Genomic DNA, 25,480 nt, shown 5'->3' on the forward strand with positions numbered 1-25,480 from the left:
GTATGTATGTAAACCAAAATATCAGAATAGAATGGTTACAGCACAGAAGGTGGCCATTCGGCCCGTCGAGCCCATGCCGGCTCTTTGTAAGAACAATCTAGTTAATCCCATTCCCGGCTCTTTCCCCATAACCCTGCAATTTTTTTCCCTTCAAGTATTTATCCAATTCCTTTTTGAAAGCCATGATTGAATCTGCTTCCACCACCCTTTCAGGCAGCGCATTCCAGAAAAATGTTTTTCCTCATGTCGCCTTTGGTTCTTTTGCCAATCACCTTAAATCAGTGTCCTCTGTTTCTCGACCCTTCCACCAATGGGAACAGATTCTCTTTATTTACTCTATCTAAACCCTTCAGGATTTTGAACACTACTTTCAAATCTCTTAACCTTCTCTGCTCTAAGGAGAACAACCCCTTTATACTATTACACTATCAGCAAAACAAATAACACCTATGAATAGCCACTGACTGCAAAATTTTATTGTTCATGAAAGTCTACTGGAAAGGTGGCCTGTTATCAGACTCCAGTAAAGAGCAAAAATTTTCAGATAAATATTTTTTAAAAAAAGACTTGAAATATAACATACAAATATTTAGTTTTATAACAATGACTGCTGTATAAATAATTAAAATAAAGTTTTGATGGCACGAATACCATGTTTTCCAAAATAAAAAAAAGTTGTCTGATACACTTGGATGCCCAAGTTTGATATGACAATTCTACATCTTCAATGACCCATATGCAGTTAGTCTCCAAACAGCATGGAAAACTAGGTCACTCTATGTCTATATTAGGAGCTTCCTCTTGTACATACAAGGAACCACACTTCACTTCAACTGGAGAACACAGATACCCCTTTGGCTAGCTCAGCCATGCTGATAAAATAAAGCACACAAACCTTCAATGATCAACCAAGCCTCCTTAAACTAGTATTTGAGCAATATCCTTGAAGTTGGTCTGAGATTCAGCAAAAAGCTCGTCTTCTAATTCAATTAAGTATTTTAGATTTTTTTAAAAACTGAGTTCTAACAAAATACGATCTTCATTGTTGACTGGCTTTTGCTCTCGACAATTTAGTAACATATAATTGAGAGACTCCCCTATATTTAAGGAGTCAAAAAGATCATGACCGTTTTAAAAAGAAAATAAACTGCATCTAAACTGCAGCATTCACACAGAACCATAAAACAATATATTGAAAATAATGTCTGCCATTTATCAAACATGGCTGTGAATATAACCAGCAGCAAATCAGGCTTTCATGAAAAGCATTACAATCTAATAAAGCTCTCACATGCTAAATGTATACTTTGTATTATACAACCCTTATAAAGGAGAATATAGACACAGATGCAGTAAGATAATTTCCACAATGAAATTTTAATGTAAAAGGAACAAAATGTACTAAAAAAGAATTCATTTTGACCCATCATTTAGATTCAAATATAGGACCTGAAAAAATTATTTCCAGCTATTTTCTATTTTAATCTAATCCACTATCTTTTATTTATTGTGTGAATCAGGAATCTATTTCCCTTTGAATACTTCAGTTGAGTCAATATTGACAGTATTGTTACTAACATCCAGGATATTAATCATTTGTGAAAAATAGTTATTTAAAACTTTAAGAACTTTCACACACAAATAAAAACAGCTGATTCTAAATGAACCAGACTGCAATGCTCTTCGACATGTATTGTATTGGTGACATTTGCATCACCAGACTGAACAGATTCTTGGCTAAGTGAGAGGCCCAGATTATTCCTGAGTACAATGTTTAGAATTATGTGCAGCTCAAGAGAGATATTTAAAATATACTAAGACAAAAATTTTTCTTTGATATTCTGATAAGTTTGTAGAACTTAAGATTAAATAACAACTCTGAGTTTGTAGCTCTAATGGTAAAAGCATTACAGGAAACCAATCTTCTAATGTTATTCTTAATTGTGCATGAGGTCAGGGTGATAGGTAATACTGGAAGAACAATAGCTATGTTCAGTTGAAAATGTAAACATTAAGCAGATTGTGCAATCTTGGAACAGAGTTTTGTGGGTTCAGTTCCTGGAGCAGTCTGCATTGTAAAGTTATTGCAGTTTTCAGAGTCCTTTTATTTTTGTTTGGAAATCTTTTCACCATTTGTGTCAACAACAAAACTTGCATTTATATAGCACCCTTTAATGTAGTAAAATGTCCCAAGGCGCCTCACAGGAGTGTTATCAAACAAAATTTGACACCGAGCCACATAAGGAGCTATTAGAACAGGTGACCAAAAGCTTGGTCAAAGACAGGTTTTAAGGAGTATCTTAAAGGGGGAGAGGCAGGTAGAGAGGCGGAGGGGTTTAGGGAAGGAATTCCAGAGCTTAGGGCCCAGACAGCTGAAGGCACGGCCGCCAATGGTGGAGTGATTAAAATCAGGGATACGCAAGAGGTCAGAATTGGAGGAGCGCAGAGATCTCACAGGGTTGCAGGACAAGTACAAGAAGATGGAAATTATTTTTTTTAAAATTTCCCACCATAAAATTTAATTTTTTAGCCTCAAAAAAGCTGCTCTTGTATCAGAAGTCCAGTGGGTCAACTTCAAAACTAATTCATGGGGTCAATTTTCATCTTCAAATGTAAATCAGTTCTAATTTAGTGTGTAATGCTTTAAGACTTGCCTGAATCTCAACTGTTAATACCACTCAATTTTCCAATGTCATTTACATAATTATTCACAAATACAGATGCAAACTCAGATGACACCACTGGTAGGAAAGGAAAATTGTGTGCATGTCACATTTAAAGGGGAGTTCACAAGGAGGGGGACAAACATTTAGAAGGCTTCTGGAGAGCATTAAAACACATCTCAAGCCATCAGCAGTCTTCGTCAAGGCTTACAGGACAAGAGATTAAGAGGCAGGCCAGGGTGAAGGGAATGGGACCCCTAGCTGCAGGTAAGAGTCTGTGGACAAGTGACAACACAGCCCATCACCTAACCTCCTCTTTGGTTGCTGTAGAAATCAAGGTGGCACTTCATGAGATGTTTGTGAGGAGGGTTGTCCTCTTTTTCACTCACCAACACCACCCCATAGGTCAGTGTGCCTGCAAGAAAGGATGGACGTGTTTCAGGTCAAAGCTGTCCTTTACTCTCCTTGCAGTTGTGCTGTCTCTATGCTGCATGGTAGCTACAGATATCCGTGGAGCAAATGGCACAGCTTGACATCTGGCTCTACTGATCCATACCCAAAAGGCAGGTTACTACAGTGCTTCCCATGTGAAGTTTTCCATGGCCCTCAGATATGACTGGTGGCATCTTGGCAGATTCAGTTAAACAGGCATGCTGGCTCTTGGCTTTCTTTCATGCATTACCACGTAAAGCATGGCTTGCGATTATTGGCATGTTTCTGAAGAACCTTTCTAGCGTAACAGTTTGTGATGGAATACTCTCCACTTGCCTGGATGAGTGCAGCTCCAACAACACTCAAGAAGCTCGACACCATCCACGACAAAGCAGCCCCCTTGATTGGCACCCCATCCACCACCCTAAACATTCACTCCCTTCACCACCGGCGCACTGTGGCTGCAGTGTGTACCATCCACAGGATGCACTGCAGCAACTCACCAAGGCTTCTTCGACAACACCTCCCAAACCCACGACCTCTACCACCTAGAAGGACAAGGGCAGCAGGCACATGGGAACAACACTACCTGCACGTTCCCCTCCAAGTCACACACCATCACGACTTAGAAATGTATCGCCGTTCCTTCGTCGTCGCTGGGTCAAAATCCTGGAACTCCCTTCCTAACAGCACTGTGGGAGAACCTTCACCACATGGACTGCAGCGGTTCAAGGCGGCAGCTCATCACCACCTTCTCAAGGGCAATTAGGGATGGGCAATAAATGCTGGCCTCGCCAGCGACGCCCACATCCCATGAACGAATAAAAAAAGTTTGAGATGTACTCACATCTCATTGTGATGACACTTGGGATCTGCTAGCACAGCCGTCATTGGGAAGAAGAGCTTCCACAACATCTGCCCAAGTGGGATAGGCTATCTTCTCTCTGCAGATGTGGGGGTGTGGGTGCCAGCAGGAGGACATGGAGTACCTCTTGGCTGCATTACTGGCTTCAGTGCTATGTGGAAGTGAAGTGTCACATTAGGGAGGAAGAGGATTAAGATGGTTTTGTTCGCCCTGCTTCAATAACACTCATTCATAAAGCAATATTGTTCACATGGAACTCTGCACATGGAAGACTGTTCTGTGTTCCAAGCTGAAGAGGCTGAATGTTGATGGGCAACCAATAAAGGGAAACAATACAGAAGGTTGGTTTAAAGTTACAGCATCTGTAAGCGCAGTGAATTGTACAAGCTATAGAAGTCCAATTGCTGAGAAAAAAAGTCCAAGTTCAAACCATTTAAAAAAGGATTTAAAAAATCTACAGGGGTACAAGGAACACCCTATTTTAGTTCAGACAGTACAAACTGTTGCTTTTTCGTGCAAATCAGGAGCTAGGAATCAGTAGACAAAGAGCAAATGGTCAACAGTGCTCATATAAGAAGTGATGCATTCGTGATATTTATCCTGGCCAGGGAAAGAGCAACTTCAGATAATGAAATTTCTTAGGAATGGATTGAATTTAAGGAAAATGCAGTCATAAATTGGCTCAGTGTCTGACCTGGAACAAAAGTTACAACACTGCACCTTTAACACACAGTTGCTCATGCAAGCATAAACCTCCTGTCTTGGTTTGATAGATTCTGTCCGATTGGCTGGCTACACCAAACAATATTGTATGGAACTTGAATACCATATGTAAAAGACCTATGATATTCAAATTCAAACACAATAGTGAAAACAACATTCAAACAAATGTATGTGCACCTGAATCAGATAATGACAAAGAAACAGCTTATTTGTTAATCTCCAATCATACACTGCACGTTTGGGTTGGCAGGGGGGGGGGGGAAGGTGGTGGTAGTAAGAGGAGAAAGAAGCATCAGTAAAACTTCTAAAATGAAACTAAAGTCTTGTTTGTTTCTCATTTTCAATTTTCTCCCTCTTCTCTCCTAAAAGCTTGGACTCTTTCTGTGTTATGGCTCCACAGAAGTTCGCTGGTACTTCAGTCCACAGCCAGGTTAACTGCATATCCTATCTGTGGCCAGCAACAATAGCAGTGGCACTTATATTGCTGTTTGACACGGTGCCTCCAAAAAGGCACTCAAGAAAGTGATGCAATCAAGTGGATCTCTGGAGGAAGAACTGCTACCTCATTTACCTTATAATGCTGACGTCAAAGTCTGTACTAATGGCAATAGCCATAGCGTAAGGTAAATACATTGTTTTTCTGTTCTAAGATGTCACTTTATTTGCTCATTCTTCTAAACTCGAGAGTATAGGCTGATTCCACTTAACCTCTCCTCATAGGACAACCCTCTCATCCCAGGAATCAATCTAGTGAACTTTTGTTGCACCAAACTCCAAGGCAAGTATATCCTTCCTTAAATAAGGAGACCAAAACTGTACACAGTACTCCAGGTGAGGTCTCACCAAAGCCCTGTACAATTGTAGTAAGACATCCTTACTCTTGTAATCCAACCCCCTTGCAATAAAGGCCAACATGCCATTTGCCTTCCTAATTCCTTTTTAAAAATTTTTTTTCATGGGATGTGGGCATCGCTGGCAAAGCCAGCATTTATTGCCCATCCCTAATTGCCCTTGAAAAGCCTTCTTGAACCGCTGTAGTCCGTGTGGTGCCGGTTCTCCCACAGTGCTGTTAGGAAGGGAGTTCCAGGATTTTGACCCAGCTACGATGAAGAAACGGCGATATATTTCCAAGTTGGGATGGTGTGTGACTTGGAGGGGGAATGTGCAGGTGGTGTTGTTCCCATGTGCCTGCTGCCCTTGTCCTTCTAGGTGGTAGAGGTCGTAGGTTTGGGAGGTGCTGTCGAAGAAGCCTTGGCGAGTTGCTGCAGTGCATCCCGTGGATGGTACACACTCTAGCCACTGTGCACCAGTGGTGGAGGGAGTGAACATTTAGGGTGGTGGATGGGGTGCCAATCAAGCGGGCTGCTTTGTCCTGGATGGTGTCAAGCTTCTTGAGTGTTGTTGGAGCTGCACTCATCCAGGCAAGTGGAGAGTATTCCATCACACTCCTGACTTGTGCCTTGTCGATGGTGAAAAGGCTTTGGGGAGTCAGGAGGTGAGTCACTTGCTGCAGAATACCCAGCCTCTGACCTGCTCTTGTAGCCACTGTATTTATGTGGCTGGTCCAGTTAAGTTTCTGGTCAGCGGTGACCCCCAGGATGTAGATTGTGGGGGATTTGGCGATGGTAATGCCGTTGAATGTCAAGGGGAGGTGGTCATTGCCTGGCACGAATGTTACTTGCCACTTATGAGCCCAAGCCTGGATGTTGTCCAGGTCTTGCTGCATGCGGGCACGGACTGCTTCATTATCTGAGGGGTTGCGAATGGAACTGAACACTGTGCAATCGTCAGCAAACATCCCCATTTCTGACCTTATGATGGAGGGAAGGTTATTGATGAAGCAGCTGAAGATGATTGGGCCTAGGACACTGCCCTGAGGAACTCTTTGCTGTACCTGCATGCTAACTTTTTGTTTCTTGTACGAGGACACCCAAATCTCTCTGAACACCAACATTTAATAGTTTCTCACCATTTAAACAATATTCTGCTTTTCTATTCTTCCTACCAAAGTGAATAACCTCACATTTCCCCACATTATACTCTCTTGGCTAATCTTATGGGCAGTTTTTGTCTTCCTTAATTCCAATACTTTTCCCTGATCTCCTGCGAGCTAATTGCCTTAAAAGTGTGGAATGCCTTTTGTTTCATTTGAATTTGCCTCTGTACATTCCTCGTCAACCACAGCAGTTTTGTTTTACCATGTGCCCTAATGACATGTTGATAACTAAGATCAACTCACCATTCCACAGTACCAAGCACTGAATTGTCAATGAACTGCACGGCTTTCTGATAGGAATTTTTACATTGGTTAATTATTCACTTTTTTCTCACTGCAGTACCTGCCTTCATATTTTATTAAGGTAACAGATTTGGCAGCTTGGGTAGAATTACCAGCCAGTTCTGAGTGAGCTCCGTTTCAGTGGCAAAAGATTAACTAGAACACAGAGAAAGAAAGTCATCCTTTGTCCCAAAAGAAAAATGTGAGTAACATTCGACTTGAGATTAATGTTTTATTCTACCTAGCTGCTCGTTTCAAGTTCTTTGTAACCTCATAGTATATCATCCATTGCATAATGCTGGTATTCACCACCCATCAAAATAGCTACTGCAACATGGGATCTTAAATACATTACACTGTAATTTACTGCTTTGTTTACATGGTAATGCGCACTGCCACAGGACACCCATCTTTGACGACATTTGTAGATTTTAATTTTTCATCATTATGTACAATAAAAATGAGAGATTCTGCCCTTATGCCAGAAACCGAAAACTGCAAACAAATAAAACCTGACAGATAAATCCCATTTACACATTGATGTGGAATAAATCAGATCAGTAATGTTTTTTTAAAACTGATTATAATTTTTCCTGCCTTTTTAAAAATCAACATAATAGAATACTATAAGCAGAAACTTGCAAATGTGTAAACATACATATATAATATTGGGTGTGTGCATATATCATACACACACATACATACACAAATTACAATCTGATAGCTTCCATCTGTCAAAAATTAAATTATCTCCAACAGTGTTGACTCAGGGGATCTTAGTCCAAAGTGCAATTTCCTGGGAGTTTCAGAAGGCACTCCTCCACAATACATGGTACGTGTCAAGCAAGCCATCACGTGAGCCTGCAGCTAAATGGGATTTTTACCCAGCACCAGTATCGAATAGCAGAATTTTGCTTCAGTATGCGTAGAAGTTTGGCACATTTTCAGCAAAAAGCTTCTAAGCTCTTATATAAGTTGGCTGCATTTGGTGTACTCGTCACATTTAAGAATCAAAAACATTGTTGTTTTTAAACAAATAGAGCCATGGTAAATATCTTACAGCAACCGACAAGATTACCAAACATGCATTTGCTGCAGTGCAACTAACATGACTGCATCCAAACAATTTCTAAAGCTAGCTATACCTGGAATGGAGTCTTATCTGAAAATCCCTAATTATATAGACTGGACTCACTTCAGTTTAGCGTCACCTATCAGTAAGTTTTATCATGAATCTAGACAGTACCACTTCAAATCTGCAACCTCGCTAAGCAGTTACAACCCTGAATGTTCTAAGATTGAATAATTCATAAAATCATAGAATCTTACAGCACAGGAGGCCGCCATTCGGCCCATTGTGCCTGCTCTTTGAAAGAGCTATCCTATTAGCTCTTTCCCCGCAGCCCTACAATATTTCCGTTTCAAGAATATATCCAATTCCCTTTTAAAAATTACTACTATATTCTGTGTACACTCAATCTCTGCATACAGTAGAAGTGTTTAATAACAGAAAGGTCAAGAGTATGATTCACAGAATTCAATGTTCTGGCAGTCAAAGAACAGCCATCATAATTCTTATACTTAATTTCCATTAATTGTCATCTGTAATACCTTCCACTGTAAAAACTTTTCAGCTAGTAATGACCAAAGCACATACAAGCCATGTTTTATTCATGCAAATCAAATGCATAGGGATTTTATTTCTGTATCTATATTTCAAGTTGGATATCAATCCCTAGCTGTAGAATGGTAAAAAAAAATCTAAGAGCTGCTTTTTGAATGTGGTGGGATTATGGTGCAACAGGGAATGTGAGGGGTGGATATGTTTATGATGGTACAGTAAACCATATTGTTGAGACAAATCATAAAATCCTTTCTGCACCAATACTCAAACAAATATTCTATAGCTCAGATTTGGCCTCCTGAGTTGACATGGAATTAACAAAATTCAAATATCTGCAGAGTGTTCTGAAACATTACAGACCCACCCTATAACTGCATATGTACTTGAAAATTTTCAATGGCCTCCTTCAATTTTCCTTCATTTTACTCATCAAACACTTTACTAGATTGGTACCAGGGATGGGAACGTAGGAACAGGAGTAGGTCATTCAGCCCCTTGAGCCTGTGATGCCATTCAATTAGATCATGGCTGATCTGTATCTTAACTCTATCTACCTGCCTTAGTTCCGTAATCCCTAGTACCCTTGCCTAACAAAAATCTATCAATCTCAGTTTTGAATTTTTCAATTGACCTAGCCTCAACAGCTTTTTAGGGGGAGATTGTTCCAGATTTCCACAACCTATGTGTGAAGTGCTTTGTGACATCACCCCTGAACCGCCTGGCTTTAATTTTAAGGTTATGCCCCCTTGTCCTGGACTCTCCCACGAGAGGAAATAGTTTCTATCTATCCTATCAAATCCTTCAATCATCTTAAACACTTCATTAAGATCATCCCTTAATCTTCTATATTCAAAGGAATACAAGTCTAGTCTATGCAACCCGTTCTCATCATTTAACCCGTTTGTTATGTGTAGAGGTTAGAGATACTGGGATTGTTCTCCTTAGAGCAGAAAATGTTAAGGGGCGATTTAATAGAGGTTTCAAAATTATGAGGGGTTTTGATAAGAGTAGATGGGGAGAAATTGATTCCACTGGCAGGAGGGTCAATAACCAAAGGACACAGATTTCAAGTAACTGGTAAAAGAACCCAGGGAGAGATGAGGAAATAAAACTTATGCAGCAAGTTGTTATGATCTGGAATGCATTACCTGAAAGAGTCGTGGAAGCAGATTCAACTGTAACTTTCAAAAGGGAATTGGATATATATTTGAAATGGAAAAGTTTGCAGGAATATGGGGGAAAAATTAGGCGAGGGGGATGGATTGGATAGCTCTCAAAAAGCTGGCTCAGGCACAATGGGCCGAATGGCCTCCTGTGTTGTAAGATTATGTGATTCCCTGACTATTCAGCATAATACGGTGATTGCAGAAAAATGTATAATTAGGAATAAAATGAGATGCACCCATTCCAATTTTCTCCCTTCAGCAATCTATATCGTGTCCACTTGATGAGAAGAGTTACTCTAAAAGCAGTAGAAACAGCAAGGATAAGGGATCGGCCACTTAAGACTGAGGTGAGGAGGAACTTCTTCACTCAGGGTTGTGAACCTTTGGAATTCTCTAACCCAGAGGGCTGTGGATGCTGAATCGTTGAATATATTCAAGGATGAGATAGACAGATTTCTGGACTCTAGGGGAAATCAAGGGCTATGGGGATCGAGCAAGTAAGTGAAGTTGAGGTCAAAGATCAGCCATGATCTGATTGAATGGTGGAGCAGGCTCGAGGGGCCACGTGGCCTACTCCTGTTCCTATTTCTTATGTTGCAGGTACCGCTCTCCAAACTAAATTCCAGGAGTCAAATGCTATGAGGAGATTTTGGAGACATATGCCATGAAGATCTTCCCAAAGCACTTAAGAACATACAGCCTCTGGAGCTTGCTCCACCATTCAATGAGATATGGCTGATCTTTGACCTCAACTCCACTTTCTCGCCCGATCCCCATATCCCTCGATTCCCTTAGAGTACAAAAATTAATCCATCTCATTCTTGAATATACTCAATGACTCAGCAGCCACAACTCTCTGGGGTAGAAAATTCCAAAGATTCACCACCCTTTGAGTGAAAAAATTTCTCCTCATCTCAGTCCTAAATGGCTGACCCCTTATCCTGAGATTACGACCCCTAGTTCTGGACTCTCCAGCCAGGGGAACCAGCCTTTCAGCATCTACCCTATCAAGCCCTAACAGAATCTTACATGTTTCAATGAGATCACCTCTCATTCTTCTAAACTTCGGAGAGTATAGGCCCATTCTACTCAATCTCTCCTCACAGGACAACCCTCTCATTCCAGGAATCAATCTAGTGAACCTTTGTTGCACTGCCTCTTAGGCAAGTATATCCTTCCTCAGGTAAGGAGACCAAAACTGTACTCAGAATTCCAGGCGTGGTCTCAACGAAGTCCTGTACAGTTGCAGCAAGACTTCTTTACTCTTGTACTCCAACTCAATTGCAATAAAGGCCAACATACCATTTGCCTTCCCAATTGCTTGCTGTACCTGCATGTTAACTTTGTGCTTCGTGTACAAGGATACCCAAATTGCTCTGAACACCAACATTCAATAGTTTCTCACCATTTAAAAAATATTTGTTTTTCTATTCTTCCTTCCAAAGTCTATAACCTCACATTTCCCCACATTGTACTCCATCTGCCACCTTCTTGCCCATTCACTTAACCTGTCCATATCCCTTTGCAGACTCTATCCTCCTCACAGCTTACTCTCCCACCTAGTCGTATATCGTCAGCAAACTTGGATACATTACATTCGGTCCCTTCATCCAAGTCATTAATATAGATTTTGAACAGCTGAGGCCCCAGCACTGATTCTTGTGGCATTCCACTAGTTACAGCCGGTCAACCTGAGAATGACCCGTTTATTCCTATTCTCTCTACTGTCCGTTAGACAATCCTCTACACATGCTAATAATACCCCCAACCCTATTGGGACTAGCTTAGTGGTATAAACTGGGCGACATGGACATGTTGGGCCGAAGGGCCTGTTTCCATGTTGTAACTTCTATGATTCTATGACCAATTATCCTGTCTATCATAGGATCATAGAAAGTTACGGCACAGGAGGCTGCCATTCGTCTAATCGTACCCATGCAGGCCAAAAAATAACCTTTTGTGTGGCACCTTATCCAATGCCTCTTGAAAATCCAAATATACTACATCCACTGGCTCCCCTTTATCTACCTTGCGAGTTACAACTTCAAAAACCTCCAGTAGATTTGTCAAACATTTCATAAAACCATGTTGAGACTGCCTAATCATATTCCTAAGTACCCCATTACCACATCCTTAATAATGGATTCCAGCATTTTCCTGACTACGGATGTCAGGCCAACTGGCCTGTAGTTCCCTATTTTCCCTCTCCCTCCTTTCTTGAGTAGCGGTGTTACATTTGGACCTTCCAATCCACTGGGACTGTCCTAGAATCTAGGGAATTTTGGAAGACCATAACCAATGCATCCACTATCTCTGCAGCCACCTCTTTTAGAACCCTAGGATATAGGCCATCAGGTCCAGGGGATTTTTCCGCTTTTAGTCCCATTAATTTCTCCAGTATTTTTTCTAATATTAACTACTTTAAGTTCCTCACTCTCATTAAACCTAGGTTCCCCACTATTTCTGGTATTTTTTTGTGTCTCCTACCGTAAAGACAGATACAAAATATTTATTTAACGTCTCTGCCATTTCCTTACTCGCCATTATAATTTCTCCTCTGTCTGCCTCTAAGGGACCAATGTTTATTTCTGCTAATCTCTTCCTTTTTACATACTTGTAGAAGCTCTTAGAATCTGATCTGTTTTTATATTTCTTGCTAGTTCACTCTCATTCTATTCTATTTTCTTCCTCTATCAATTTTTTGGCCATCCTTTGCTGGTTTCTAAAACTCTCCCAATCCTCAGGCTTACTACTCTTGGCAACATTTTAAGCCTCTTTTTTAAATCTCATACTATCCTTAACTTCTCTAGTCAGCCACGGATGGATCACTTCTCCCATAGGGTTTTTATTCCTCAATGGAACGTATATTCATTGAAAATTATGAAATATTTCTTTAAATGTTCGCCATTGCTTATCTACTGACGTATCTTTTAATCTAATTTCCCAATCTACCTTAGCCAACTCGCCCCTCATACCTATGTAATTGGCTTTAAGTTTAAGACTCTCGTTTCGGACTTAAGTACGTCACTCTCGAACTCAAAATGAAACTCTATCATATTATGGTCACTCTTCCCCAGAGGATCCCTTCTATGAGATCACTAATTAACCGTGTCTCATTACACAAGATCTAAATTGGCCAGTTCCCTGGTTGGTTCCACAACGTATTGTTCTAGGAAACTGTCTCGAATGCATTCCATGAATTCGTCCTCCAAACTACTTTTGCCAATTTGATTTGCCCAGTCTATATGAAGATTGAAGTCCATGATTATTGCATTACCTTTGTTACAAGCTCCTCTTAGTTCTTGCTAAATACTCTGAACAACAGTATAACTACTGTTAGGGGGCCTATAAACTACTCCCACCAGTGTTTTCTGCCCCTTGTTATTTCTTATCTCCACCCATACTGATTCTATTTCCTGATCTTCCGAGCCAAGATCCTTTCTCACTACTGTCTTTACGTCATCCTTTATTACCATGGCTACCCCACTCCCACTCCTTTTCCATTTTGTCTGTCTTTTTGAAAAGGCACTACAGTCAGTGTGATCAAAGGCCTTTTTACTCCTCCCATCTTCCATCTGTCCCACCCCACTTTTCACTGAGTATTTTCCAACCTGTAGCAAAGCCTTGGAAACAGATGAAGAACACACAACAAACATCCTCACTACCTGAAAACAGACCAATCATACAAGCATCGTTAGGAAATAAATATGCTCCAAAGACAACATAGCTCATTCTGGCACATTCACAATACTTAACTTCTTAGTTACTACCCCTTTAAGGCATGTCTTTGTAAAGATTTTGAAATTAATACATTCACTGGGCATAAACAGAATGTAGGGAAATCCATGCTCATCGAAATGTTCTCACTCCCTAACTATTATTCACTTGAAACAGAATACATCAAAATTAAGCTATTTTTAAAAAAAATATTTTTTTCCACACCAGAATTACTAATTGTTCAATGGCACACCTCAAATTCCAATATAAAAAGTTAATGGCTGCAAAATTATTTGGTGATTTGTTTAAAAATCATTTTTACATTAAAATTCTGTATATCTAATCAGGTCATAAAAAGCTTAGGTACTTAATTTTATCAAAATTATAATTGCTTATCTAGACCTTAGTTGCACGTTCTAACCACAGAATTTTGCACAGCCTACTCCAAAAACTGTTCCACGAAGTGCCACTGATGAAGGTTCACAACCCAAAGCAGACAACTGCATCCACTTCGGCAAACACCTTTTCGTTAAAAGCCCGATAATGATTGGTGGGCTGCACAACCCATCACATTATTTCTTATTTTAAAAAAGTATATGGCCAAAATCACCCCTTTAATATTATCGCTGTGATCTGCTCCTGAAATATTTATCTCGGTAAAGCCATGCAGAACTTTCGCTGGTAAGCACTGCGGCAGCGTGTGTTCGAACATGTATCACCTCAATATATCCGTTTTCAACTGGTTAGGTAAAAGGCAGTTCTGAATTTGAATAGCATTATTTTATTAGTGCACCCTAAAAATAAGTATTAATGTATATGCAGCACATCAGTGAGACATGAACACTATAATCAAAGCTTATGATTTGTATCAGAAATTGAGTTTTTTTTTGGTGGGGGGGTGGTGCTGGTGAAGAAAGAAGTTGGCTAGATACATTAGAAAATATTCATGACTAAAAATAAATCCCCCAAAACAGAAAAAAATGTACAATCTGCTGCTATAAACAATCTCTCTTCGTCCAATTGTGAAATGCTAAGTATCAAATGAAATTTGAGTTATCAAAAGCAGAAAGTTGTTATATCAAATAAGCAAAATAAAGAACATAAAATGATACCTTCCTCCAACAGAAGCCATTGTTCGTTCTCATAACTACAGAGGCTGCTGCTACCGTTTAGTTCATTCTCAGGATATCTGTCACTCTCAATGCTTTCCTCAGGAGAGGTTTTCAGTTCTACAGACATGGTCAGACTCTAACGCAAGCTAACAGGGCAGACTGCACTGCCCAGAAACTGATGCCATCCCCTGCACTCTTGAGAAATTAGTGCCCAGTAGACCGAAGCATTTTCCTCACACAACACGAATACCATCTTCGGATACTGAAACCTCTAAACTGCTGGGTGCCTTTGCTAGTTACAGGACAGGTGTGGTTAATCCACTGTTCAGAAAGACTGGGGGAAGCTATTCATCTGAAATTACAGATGTAATATATCTTTAGAAACCGAACTTAGATTAATACAATCTTGAACAAAAACCAAATGTTCCAAATCTAGATGTATTTTTTTCAAAATGCCATTTGATCCTGTTGAACGTAATCCATAATTTGAAATTCATAAAATATCACCCCTATGGTTAAAGATAAAATGGCACCTTCCACATGCCATAGAAACCTTCCGAGGTGCTGCAAACAGGACAGGACCCACCCTGAAAAGAGAATGGTATTAATTATATTTTGTTGCCCGTTTAATGACCTGTCTAGATAGTGACAAAAGGAATTTTGGTTTGAAGATTTTGTGATTAACTGCAATAATTAAAATAAATATGAAGGGGGATATTATTTCCTTAAACTGTCATATAGGATGATTTAATGTTAGTAAATTCATTCAGTGTGTGAACATAATTGCCTTTGATGTCATAAGTACATCACCGATAGTAATTGCTGCAGTAAATTCTGTAAGCAGATAAATTATTGGTCTCCGTCAATACTGCTCCAGCTAGTTGGCAGTAAGTGTACAAGTGCAGCCTTGGTGGAAAAATCAGCCAATTTTACCAGTCACTCTGTGGAAAAGCACTCATACAATGATACAACCACACACATGACTGACTGAGTCACTTTATAGCAATTTACTTTATATCAGAGGTAGCCCTTCAAAGTAAGCGTAATACAAGTGCTTTTGGGAGGTTGAAGACTCTCCGGGGTGTTGAGGGAGGGTTCCCCGGGATGCCCCCAACTGCTTATTTTTTGCGGTCACCAGCGCATTGGTTACGTCCAACATTTTGGGTCTTGTCTGAGATGCGCTGAGCTCTCAGACCACTCACAAAAGCCAATGAACTTCTGACACTGCTGGTCTATACAAATTTTCCCAACTGGCCAGACTGGCAAACTTGCAAATAGGACATTGATCTAACTGTGCAAGCACAAATCTTGCACATATCCAGTCATCTATCGTTGCCAATCCTGCCCTGAAGTAAAAGCTGGACAGATTCAGTTACAAGGAAATCAGCTCATAATACAATAGTTTCCAATTGAAGTAGTTGTTATATAAATAGGGGTACAAAGCCTTTTAAAGAAATACAGGAGTTCCTTCGGGCAGTGTCCTTGGCCCAACCATCTTCAGCTGCTTCATCAATGACCTTCCCTCCATCATAAGGTCAGAAATGGGGATGTTCGCTGATAATTGCAGTGTTCAGTTCCATTCACAACCCCTCATAATGAAGCAATCTGTGCCTGCATGCATCAAGACCTGGACAACATCCAGGCTTGGGCTGATAAGTAGCAAGTAACATTCGCGCCAGACTAGTGCCAGGCAATGACCATCTCCAACAAGAGAGTGTGTCTAACCACCACCCCTTGACATTCAATGGCATTACCATCGCCGAATCCCCCACCATCAACATCCTGGGGGTCACCATTTACCAGAAACTTAACTGGACCAGCCATATAAATACTGTGGCTACACGAACTGGTCAGAGGCTGGGTATTCTGCGGCGAGTGACTCACCTCCTGACTCCCCAAAGCCTTTCCACCATCTACAAGGCACAAGTCAGGAGTGTGATGGAATACTTTCCACTTGCCTGGATGAGTGCGCGGCTGCAGCGTGTACCATCCACAGGATGGACTGCAACAACTCGCCAAGGCTTCTTCGACAGCACCTCCCAAACCCGCGACCTCTACCACCTGAAAGGACAAGGGCAGCAGGCACATGGGAACAACACCACCTGCACGTTCCCCTCCAAGTCACACACCATCCCAACTTGGAAATATATCGCCGTTTCTTCATCGTCGCTGGGTCAAAATCCTGGAACTCCCTTCCTAACAGCACTGTGGGAGAACCTTCACCACACGGACTGCAGCGGTTCAAATAGGCGGCTCACCACCACCTTCTCAAGGGCAATTAGGGATGGGCAATAAATGCTGGCCTTGCCAGTGATGCCCACATCCCATGAACGAATAAAAATAAAGTACTCCAATATGCATTTTCAACTGGTTTGAACACGGAAATACATCGAAAACATAGTTCAACGCTGCAGAACTTAATTTTTCAACTGGGCCGTAAACATTCAGTGTTCTTTTTACAAGAAGAAATTAGTTTGATCAAATACTAAATTTGCTTTCCAATTAAGCATGGTTAAATTACAGTTGGTGCAAACTTCAACAAAAGTATTTTCCCTAATATTAGAGTCTCATTTTCCCCAGCCAGCGCACACATTCCACAGCTTAGCGGTCAAGCAATCAGTAGAGACAAATATAGTCATGAACTCAAGTGTGCTTCAGCATTAACTGAGTATGTGAATTCAGTTCTCTCACACTGTCAGATTCAGTAAGCTTTTCAAGGCAGTACTTCTGATATTAAAAGTGCTGCTGGTAGGCCAAGAAGTAGAGGCATGAGACTGAGTGGAATAGTTGGTTTGAACTAGGGCCAAGGCCTGCAAGATAGTGGAAAGTATGGGAGGGTGGGCTGGAGGTAGAGTAGGGAGCAAGTAGTGGCCAAGTGCTGAGGGAGGGTGTGGGGTATGCAGGTTGATAGTATTGGGCAGCACTGGAACGTGCTCACAGATGTTAGAAGCACGTTCCAACTTTGCAGGTTTGGTGGGCGGTTGCACCGATTTAAGCAGATTATAATGGTAGCTTGAAAGGGAATATTTTTGCAGTAACCGTGAACCAATTGGTTTAGTATTTCTGCAGTGAAAAACAACCACTCAGTAAATGGGGACATGAGCCTACTCTGAGCCAATCAGAAAGCTCAGTCATGGAGACCACAGGCACAAAAAAAATTTTATTTTATAGGTAATAGCGAGAGAGAAAACATAAAACCTGGCTGTAATAGAAATATGAGACAGTTTGATTTTAACAAGGTCCTGACGCAAGAAACCCTGGAAGCTACAAAATAAAACAAAATACAGTCCTATTTTCAAAATAATTCCATTATGGCCATTTACATTTAGTTTCATCCTAACAGGGGATTGGACACAGTTAATTCACTGTGATAATATATTTTCATTATACTAAATGATCAGAAAGAGACCTCAAGATGATATGTTTGTTTCCATCATCTAATATCTGCTGAACTCCTGGAAATGTCTGATCAAACTAGAATTAGCGAGCTTAAAACAAAATCCAAAACATTTAAACTAGAAACATACCACAGAAATGCTGCTTCAATCCTCAGAATACAATATTTTACATTACAGTTTCAAGGAAAAAGTCCATTGGCATCTGTGTAAAAGTATAACACATGAGTGACTCAGTGGCTAAAGCAAAAGGCACAAAACTTGCCATTACTCAGGGATGCATTTGAAAGTAATGTCCTAATTTGAATTGAACCATATATATTTAGAGCCAACAAAGGCATGACTGAATTACAACCTTGTGACTCATCTTTCTTGGGATAAAGGCTGTTACATTTTATTGTTTAAAAATATCAGTGCAAGACTCCATCTGTTTACGGTTGATTCTAAGTGTGCGAGTGAGCAAGCTGCTCTCAGGCAATGCCACTTTGAGGTGGATGCCAGCAGGTGAACAGGCCAGTGAGAATTCCGGTCAATTTTCTTTTCCTCTGTCAAGATGTACATGGCCTTCACTTGACACATTTTCCCCCAGCAACACATTTGTGATCAGGAGCTCAGTGGTGAGAGTGACAGTGAACAAACTCTCTACACATTGCACCACACTGGTGCCCCAATCACCTATTCGTGATATTTTTATGATCATAATACATAATTGATAGACACCCAACTACAACTGCATAGTATTCCTTGCACCACCAGTCACAAAGATCACAGCCAAACCCATAAATAAATAAATCATGAGTTGAACCTGTATTAGAATACTTACCTGGAGCAACTATCCATTCAAAGCTGGAAGTACTGGTCAATGGCAGGGTTCTTGCCAATTTGAGAAGCGTCTATGAACAATGCAAAGTTTGCCATTTGGAAGTCACACGCTAGCATTGCTTCTCAACTTACCCAAGCACTAGCACCAAGTGTGTACTCATTTTGAAATCTGATCTAACAAATGAGTCAACCACTTCAAATGCTTTTTATATTTTGTTTCATTTCAGAAGCCACCTAAACAAGTTGCACTCATTTCCTAAACAGATTTTACATTTTGAAATGCAATGAGAGAACAAGCCTGTCATTGAGCACTATGAAATGCTGCACCAAGAAACGAAACATAATGAACACATTACAAACAAAACTTAAGTCATCCTCGTTAGTAGGAATCACAAAAGTGAAGATATTCATTACCAGTCCAGCACCTGCAGGGCCATAAGTGCTATCTAGACATTTCATTCCTTGTGCCAATGCAATGTATCCTACCAAATACTGGAAGGCTAGTCTCAGCCACTAACCAACAATGCTCACTACTCTGTAATAGGTTAACCTGTCAATGGAGTACATACAAGGTGAATTTCACATCTTTTAGCTCCAACAGTTCCATAGGATATTCACAACTGAAATGTGAAACCAAATAATGAATCCCATTTTATCAGTTTATTAAGGCATCAGAGGGTAATAACGTAATCCTTGCTACATATGGGGCAATAAGAGCTCTTATAATTACCCAAAGCACAGGCAGCTCCCATCCATCTACACTAACCTCTTTATAAGCTAAAGTATATTGGTGTGTTATAGTTAGGGGCTTATATATAAATTATAGTTTCATCCAATTGTGTAGCTGGGACAGCTCATTTCAGAATGCATATTTAAGGATCACGATTTATTCAATGATTAAGCATTATAGTGCAAGAACACTAGTAACCTCAACTGTACTTTTAAATCATTTTTTAAAAATCAAAATCATGCAAAACAACATTGTTTTGGACAGAATTAATATTCATATTCTCCACAGGATCAAATGATTCAGCATTAATATTTCCCATTGTATGATTAATAGAAATATGACATTTGCTGCCTTACTCTTGAATATCCTGGATAATGTCACACGAGAAAGTGTTGCATCAGAACCGGACAGAATGTCAGGAGGCATGTCATGATGAAAATAATGAGGTTCCATAATTCTGTATTTTGCCCTCCAGAGCAAACCAATATATTATAGTGATGATTCAATAATAAACTGGAAACAAATTGCATAATGCTCCATCAATACAATCTCATTGTTTAACAGCAATGGTCTACCATTTAGAGTTTACCAATCTGTTGGTTAATTGTAACAAAAAATAGATGTATCTCATTTACAGTAAAAATTATGGCATTTTTTAAACTTTGCAGCACTCAATCCTTATTATGCATGCAGTAACTATGTTCTACCCAATAAAATATTTGTTTAAAGCAAGCAATTTAAAGCTAAGCATATTGACAGTATTATGAAGCAGTGAAAAAAATCCTTCAGAAGTTCTGAAATGATTGACCTTAACTACTTCTGGCTTTTGTAGGACAGTGGAGTCTTACCATTTTGGTCACTTACACAATTCTTGTTATGGTTGTTTTATTTAATTAATTATCAAGATAGATATACAAGAGATATTTTTTCCTGGAAAACGATGTTGAAGAACAACTTCCACGTCAAAACACTAATATTTAATATTATTTTGTATTCTTTCATTCCATTTCTGACTGCTCTCATGTCTGCAATTGTATACACAGGATGTCAGTTTACTAAAAAAAGTGTTTGAAACGACACAAGAATGCAAGATGTATATTTCACACTAAGTACAAAATGCAAATAAAAACACAATGAGTCTTGGCACAAATACTACAAATTCTGCCACCACATATAGGCTGATGTTAATGAAGCCTCTGCTGCTGCCTGATGCTTTGTAAGAAAGGAAATGCTTTGCCTTGCTTCTGGTGGCGGTCTGGTGGCATTCAGTTTCACTGATACAAGATCTTATCTTTCAGTCCGTTGAATGCATTTGTGAGAGACTCGTTTCTCTTCCACATACACCAGATGATTTTAGCTTCTAACCAAATTACATAGAACAAACAAGAAAGCATAATTACCATCAGCACACTCTTCATAGTACCAGTCCAGCTCGTAATAGTCCTCCTTCACAAATCTCTGCATACTCAATGCCCTTCAAGAAGATTCAGCTATTTTACATGTTGAGGTCAAGAAAAGCGCAGCCAGGCCAGTCTGCCATTCCCACACTGAAAGTGAATTAGGTGGGGACATAAGATGCAAAGTGAACTATACATAGTCAAAGGTACAGTATACGAGCAGAGATAGAGAGAGATGCTCAGACAGAATTTTAGGGAGGGAGAAGGAAAAAATGCGTACGTCTGCCAGAAACTCCAGTCACGTACTGTGCAGCAAATGCTTTTAATTGAGGGGCCTGGGAAGGAGTCTGAAAGGCATCCTATCAGGTAGCCTCAGGCCTGCTGCATCCTGCTTACGTCAGAGGCACACACCACTGCTCAGCAGTAACTGTTTCGCTGGAGAACAATCCATCTCATTTGTAGCTGGTTGCCACAGAGACATGCTCAGAGATGATGCAGGGAAAGTCTATACATCTTCCAAGATTTTTATAGAGTGGGGCGAGTCAAGTGCTAGAAAATTCACTCGATGTATTAAAAAAATATTTGTGAAACCTCTATTATTGTTCTCGTGTATAAATGAAGTACCAACATTGTGGACGGTTGGAGATAGAGAGCAACATAGATAATTTTCTCTTTCTTCTGCCTCCTATGCAGTTTTTAAGTCCTCACTGCTGACATGGATTTTCTCTCTCATTTAGATCTGTTGAGCATTGGTGTGAAGTATTTAAAGGTGCCTTTACACTGCAGGTATCAATCCCAGACCCCTACCTGCAGCGTGGGTTCCAGCTAGCCAGAACCATGTTTCCATTGCCTGGAGCCAGTTGTGCGTACAAGGATACAGGCATGGGCCGAGTTCTCTCCCAGCAGTTAAAAATTTAAATGTTTAGAAAAAAGGGGAAGGGAAAACCCCATTCTCTTAAGGTGTTCAAATTGAGCTTAGGTGGGTTGACAAAGTGCCCTTGACAACACAGTGGATTTACATTCCATGTGGTGTCAAACCAAAGTAATGAGACTATGCTGGCCTCGGGGGCCAGGGTAAATCGTAGCAAGAGCGAGGCCATGTTCTTTGGGAACTGGACCGACCGATCCTTTGTCCCCTTCACCGTCAGGTCGGATTACCTGAAGGTGCTGGGAATCTGGTTCGGGGGGGCCGGGGCGTGCACCAAAAACTGGGAGGAGCGTATTTCCAAGGTTAAGCAGAAACTGGGACTGTGGGATCGACGATCCCTCTCAATCATGGGCAAGAACCTGGTCATCAGGTGCGAGGTGCTCTCGGTGTTGCTGTACGTGGCGCAGGTCTGGCCCATACCTCGCTCCTGCGCCGCGACAGTCACCCGAGCCATCTTCCGCTTTGTCTGGAGATCAAAAATGGACCGTGTCCGCAGGGTCACGATGTACAAATCTCCAGAGAAAGGGGGGAAAGGCGTGCCCAATGTGACCCTCATCCTGATGGCCACCTTTGTGTGCGGCTGCATCAAGCTGTGCGTGGACCCTCGGTACGCAAACACAAAGTGTCACTACGTGCTGAGGTTCTACCTGTCCCCGGTGCTGAGAAGGATGGGCCTGGCCACGCTGCCACGGAATGCTCCGTCCAGTTGGACCGTTCCGCCCCACCTGTCCTTCGTCGAAAAGTTTGTGCAGAAAAACACCTTTGACCACAAGGCGATCAGCAAGTGGTCCGCACGTAACGTCCTCGAGACTCTGCGGGAAAAGGAGATGGTGGATCCTGTCGGTTGGTTCCCCGAGCAGACGGCCAATGTCATTTGGCAGAACGCCTCATCGCCAGAGCTTTCAAACAAGCACCAAGACCTAGCTTGGCTGGTGGTGAGAAGGGCCCTTCCCCTCAGATCCTTCATGTACTCCCGGACTCTCAGCACCACCGCGCGCTGTCCCAGAGGAGGTTGCGGTGGAGACGAGACCGTCACCCATCTCCTTCTGGAATGTGCCTTTGCAAAGAAGGTCTGGAGAGAGATGCAGTGGTATCTGTCCAGGTTCGTCCCGAGCAGTTCCGTAACACAGGATTCTGTGCTCTACAGGCTGTTCCCGGGGACACACACTGAGACGGACATCAGCTGCTGCTGGAAGACCATCAACTCGGTGAAAGACGCCCTTTGGTCTGCCCGAAACTTGCTGGTCTTCCAGTACAAGGAGCTGTCCTCGACCGAGTGTTGCAGACTGGCACATTCCAAGGTCCAGGACCACGTGCTGAGGGGTGCACTGAGGATGGGTGCGGCCGCCGCAAAGGCTCTGTGGGGAAAGGCAACCGTTTAGAGCCTTCCCGCCATTGTATACCGAGGAGCTGCAATCAGGGAAAAATCCCCTCGGGCAGAATGTAAAATTTTAATTGATGTAATGTAACTGTAATAATTCTGTAATGAACCTGTAAAGAATCTGTAACGTACTTGTTATCAAAAATGTGTATTGAGTGTATTGCAATGAGGCACCCGAGAGTGTCATGAACTGTAATTATGTCCAATGTGTTCATTCAACTGTACTTGATGCAACCTGCAAATTGTATAATCTGTATTGTGTACGTTTGGAATGTGATGACAACTGTATTGTATGTATTGCTGCAAATTTTATGAATAAAGTATATTTTTTGAAAAAAAAGAGACTATGCCCTCCAGGGAGTCTCACTCCAGAGTCAGGTCAGGCCCAGACTACTGGTTTAAAAGTTGGTGCGCAGCTGAAATCACTCTACACAGACGTTAAACTTAGTGCAAGTTCATCTTCAGTGTTGCAAAATCTGAAGTAATTTGTTTACTTTAAAACATCACTTCCAAAAGTTGTGTTTTTTGTAAAAGGCACTGTATTGCTGGTTAAAATTGGCTGTGCTTGTGGATGACTGGCCAGGTGGTAACCATAGTGGCAAGCAGCAGCAGGGCTACAGCTTTTGAATCCTGATGGCATCATCCTTGCCAGGAGGTTGACTGGAGAGAGAAGTAAAGTCCCACAAAAATAAGCCTCTCAATGGACTGACCAAGAAACAGCATTGGCCACTTCCCTGGAGATATTGTGCACCTTTCACCGTCCCAGGTAGACTGTAACTTAGAAACCTCGGGGAAGGGGGGTGCAGAGAGGGAGGGGGGGGGGGCGGGCAGAGGAAGACTATGGTGAATAATGCTAGAGAATGCAATTCCATAAAGTTCAAGAGGTCATTTTTAAATGGAGAAAATATGATCAAAATTTGATGATGCCAAATTTATGGCAATAGCAAACTAGCAGGAACAGTGCAGTCAGCTGGGGTTGTGCGGCAAATATATTTCACTGTAGATAAATGTGAAGTGGTACATTGTGAAAAACAGCCAAGCATAGAGATATATCCCAAACAGTATAATTCTCAAAGGAATGCAGAAATAGAAAAATCAAAGGATTCTGGTATACACATCATTAAAAGTAAGACTATAAGAAGCAGCAAAATAAGAGAGAAAATAGGATTAGGAGTTTAATGTATAGGAAAGCTGACTCGCTAAACAAGGAAGAGATGATTATCTTCAACGTATACAGATTATAGATTAGGCTGCAGTTGAAGTACTGTTTGCAATGTTGGGCACTGTATTATACAAAGGGTATTGGAGTCAAGGAAAAGGTGCAACATTGATTCATTAGAGATAAGAGGATATAGTTACGATTAGAAATTTGAACAATTAGAGCTGTATTCACCGGAGCAAAGACACTTCAGATGGAATCCAACGGAAACATTCAAAATTATGCAAGGCCTTGAGAGATTAAATAGTGAAAGATCATTCCTATTTGTCAGTAAATTACAAGCGCGAGGCCTAAATTTAAGATCAAAATAAGCACCATAATTGAGACTTTTTTCCATGCAAAAGATTATTCAAAATGGAAAACATTACCACAAGTGGCCACTAAAGTCAAGTCAATTAAAAGAGTTGGACAAACATGTGAAGAAAAATATTCAAGGAAGTGGCATCAGAGTGATCAGCTCCGATGTGGGGCTAGCACCAAGAAACACACAATGTACTGAATGGCCTATAATAAAAACAGAAAATGCTGGAGAAGCTCAGCAAGTCAGGCTTGTGAGAAAGAAACAGAGTTAACGTTTCAGGTCAAAGACCTTCCGTCAGAACTGGAAGATGTTAAAGAGTTAAAGTTTTTAAGTGAGTACAGAGCCAGGGAAAGGGGGTGGGGGGAAGGAAAGAACAAAAAGTCTGTGATAGAGTGGAGGGCAGGAGTGATTAAATGACAAAAGGGATGATGGTGTAAAGCCAGGAGGGTAGTAATGGGACAGATTAAGAAACAAATGATTGGTCAGGAGTGGCTGTAAATGGCAGCAGCAGAACCATTATCGGCACTTGCTGTCTGAAAAAATGGGAGCAGTGTTTATGATCTGAATTTATTGAAATCAATGTCGAGTCCAGAAGGTTGTAAAGTGCCTAAACAAAAGATGAGGTGCTGTTCCTCGAGCTTACGTTGAGCTTCATGGAACAGTGTAAGAGGCCGAGGACAAAGAGGTCAGAGTGGGAGTGAGACAGGGAAATAAAATGGCAAGTGAG

The 25,480-nt window shown here is 41.1% G+C and overlaps 1 protein-coding gene across 7 annotated transcripts in view; it reads right to left on the bottom strand.

Moving 5' to 3' along the window:
• Positions 1–25,480, bottom strand: part of trak1a (trafficking protein, kinesin binding 1a) — a 264,222-nt gene that overhangs the window by 55,804 nt on the left and 182,938 nt on the right. The window contains exon 1 of one of the 7 annotated variants that reach the window (XM_068001814.1): positions 20,928–21,011. The exons of 5 other annotated variants lie outside the window; for them this stretch is intronic. In XM_068001814.1, the coding sequence (XP_067857915.1) occupies positions 20,928–20,991 (64 nt within the window). In that variant the 5' untranslated portion in view covers positions 20,992–21,011. Of the gene's footprint in view, positions 1–14,580; positions 14,830–20,927; positions 21,012–25,480 lie in introns of those variants that run through there. One more of the 7 variants, XM_068001813.1, reaches the window with a different exon arrangement.

The sequence above is a fragment of the Heptranchias perlo genome, chromosome 2, assembly GCF_035084215.1.
Source record: "Heptranchias perlo isolate sHepPer1 chromosome 2, sHepPer1.hap1, whole genome shotgun sequence".
NCBI classification, from domain to species: domain Eukaryota; kingdom Metazoa; phylum Chordata; class Chondrichthyes; order Hexanchiformes; family Hexanchidae; genus Heptranchias; species Heptranchias perlo.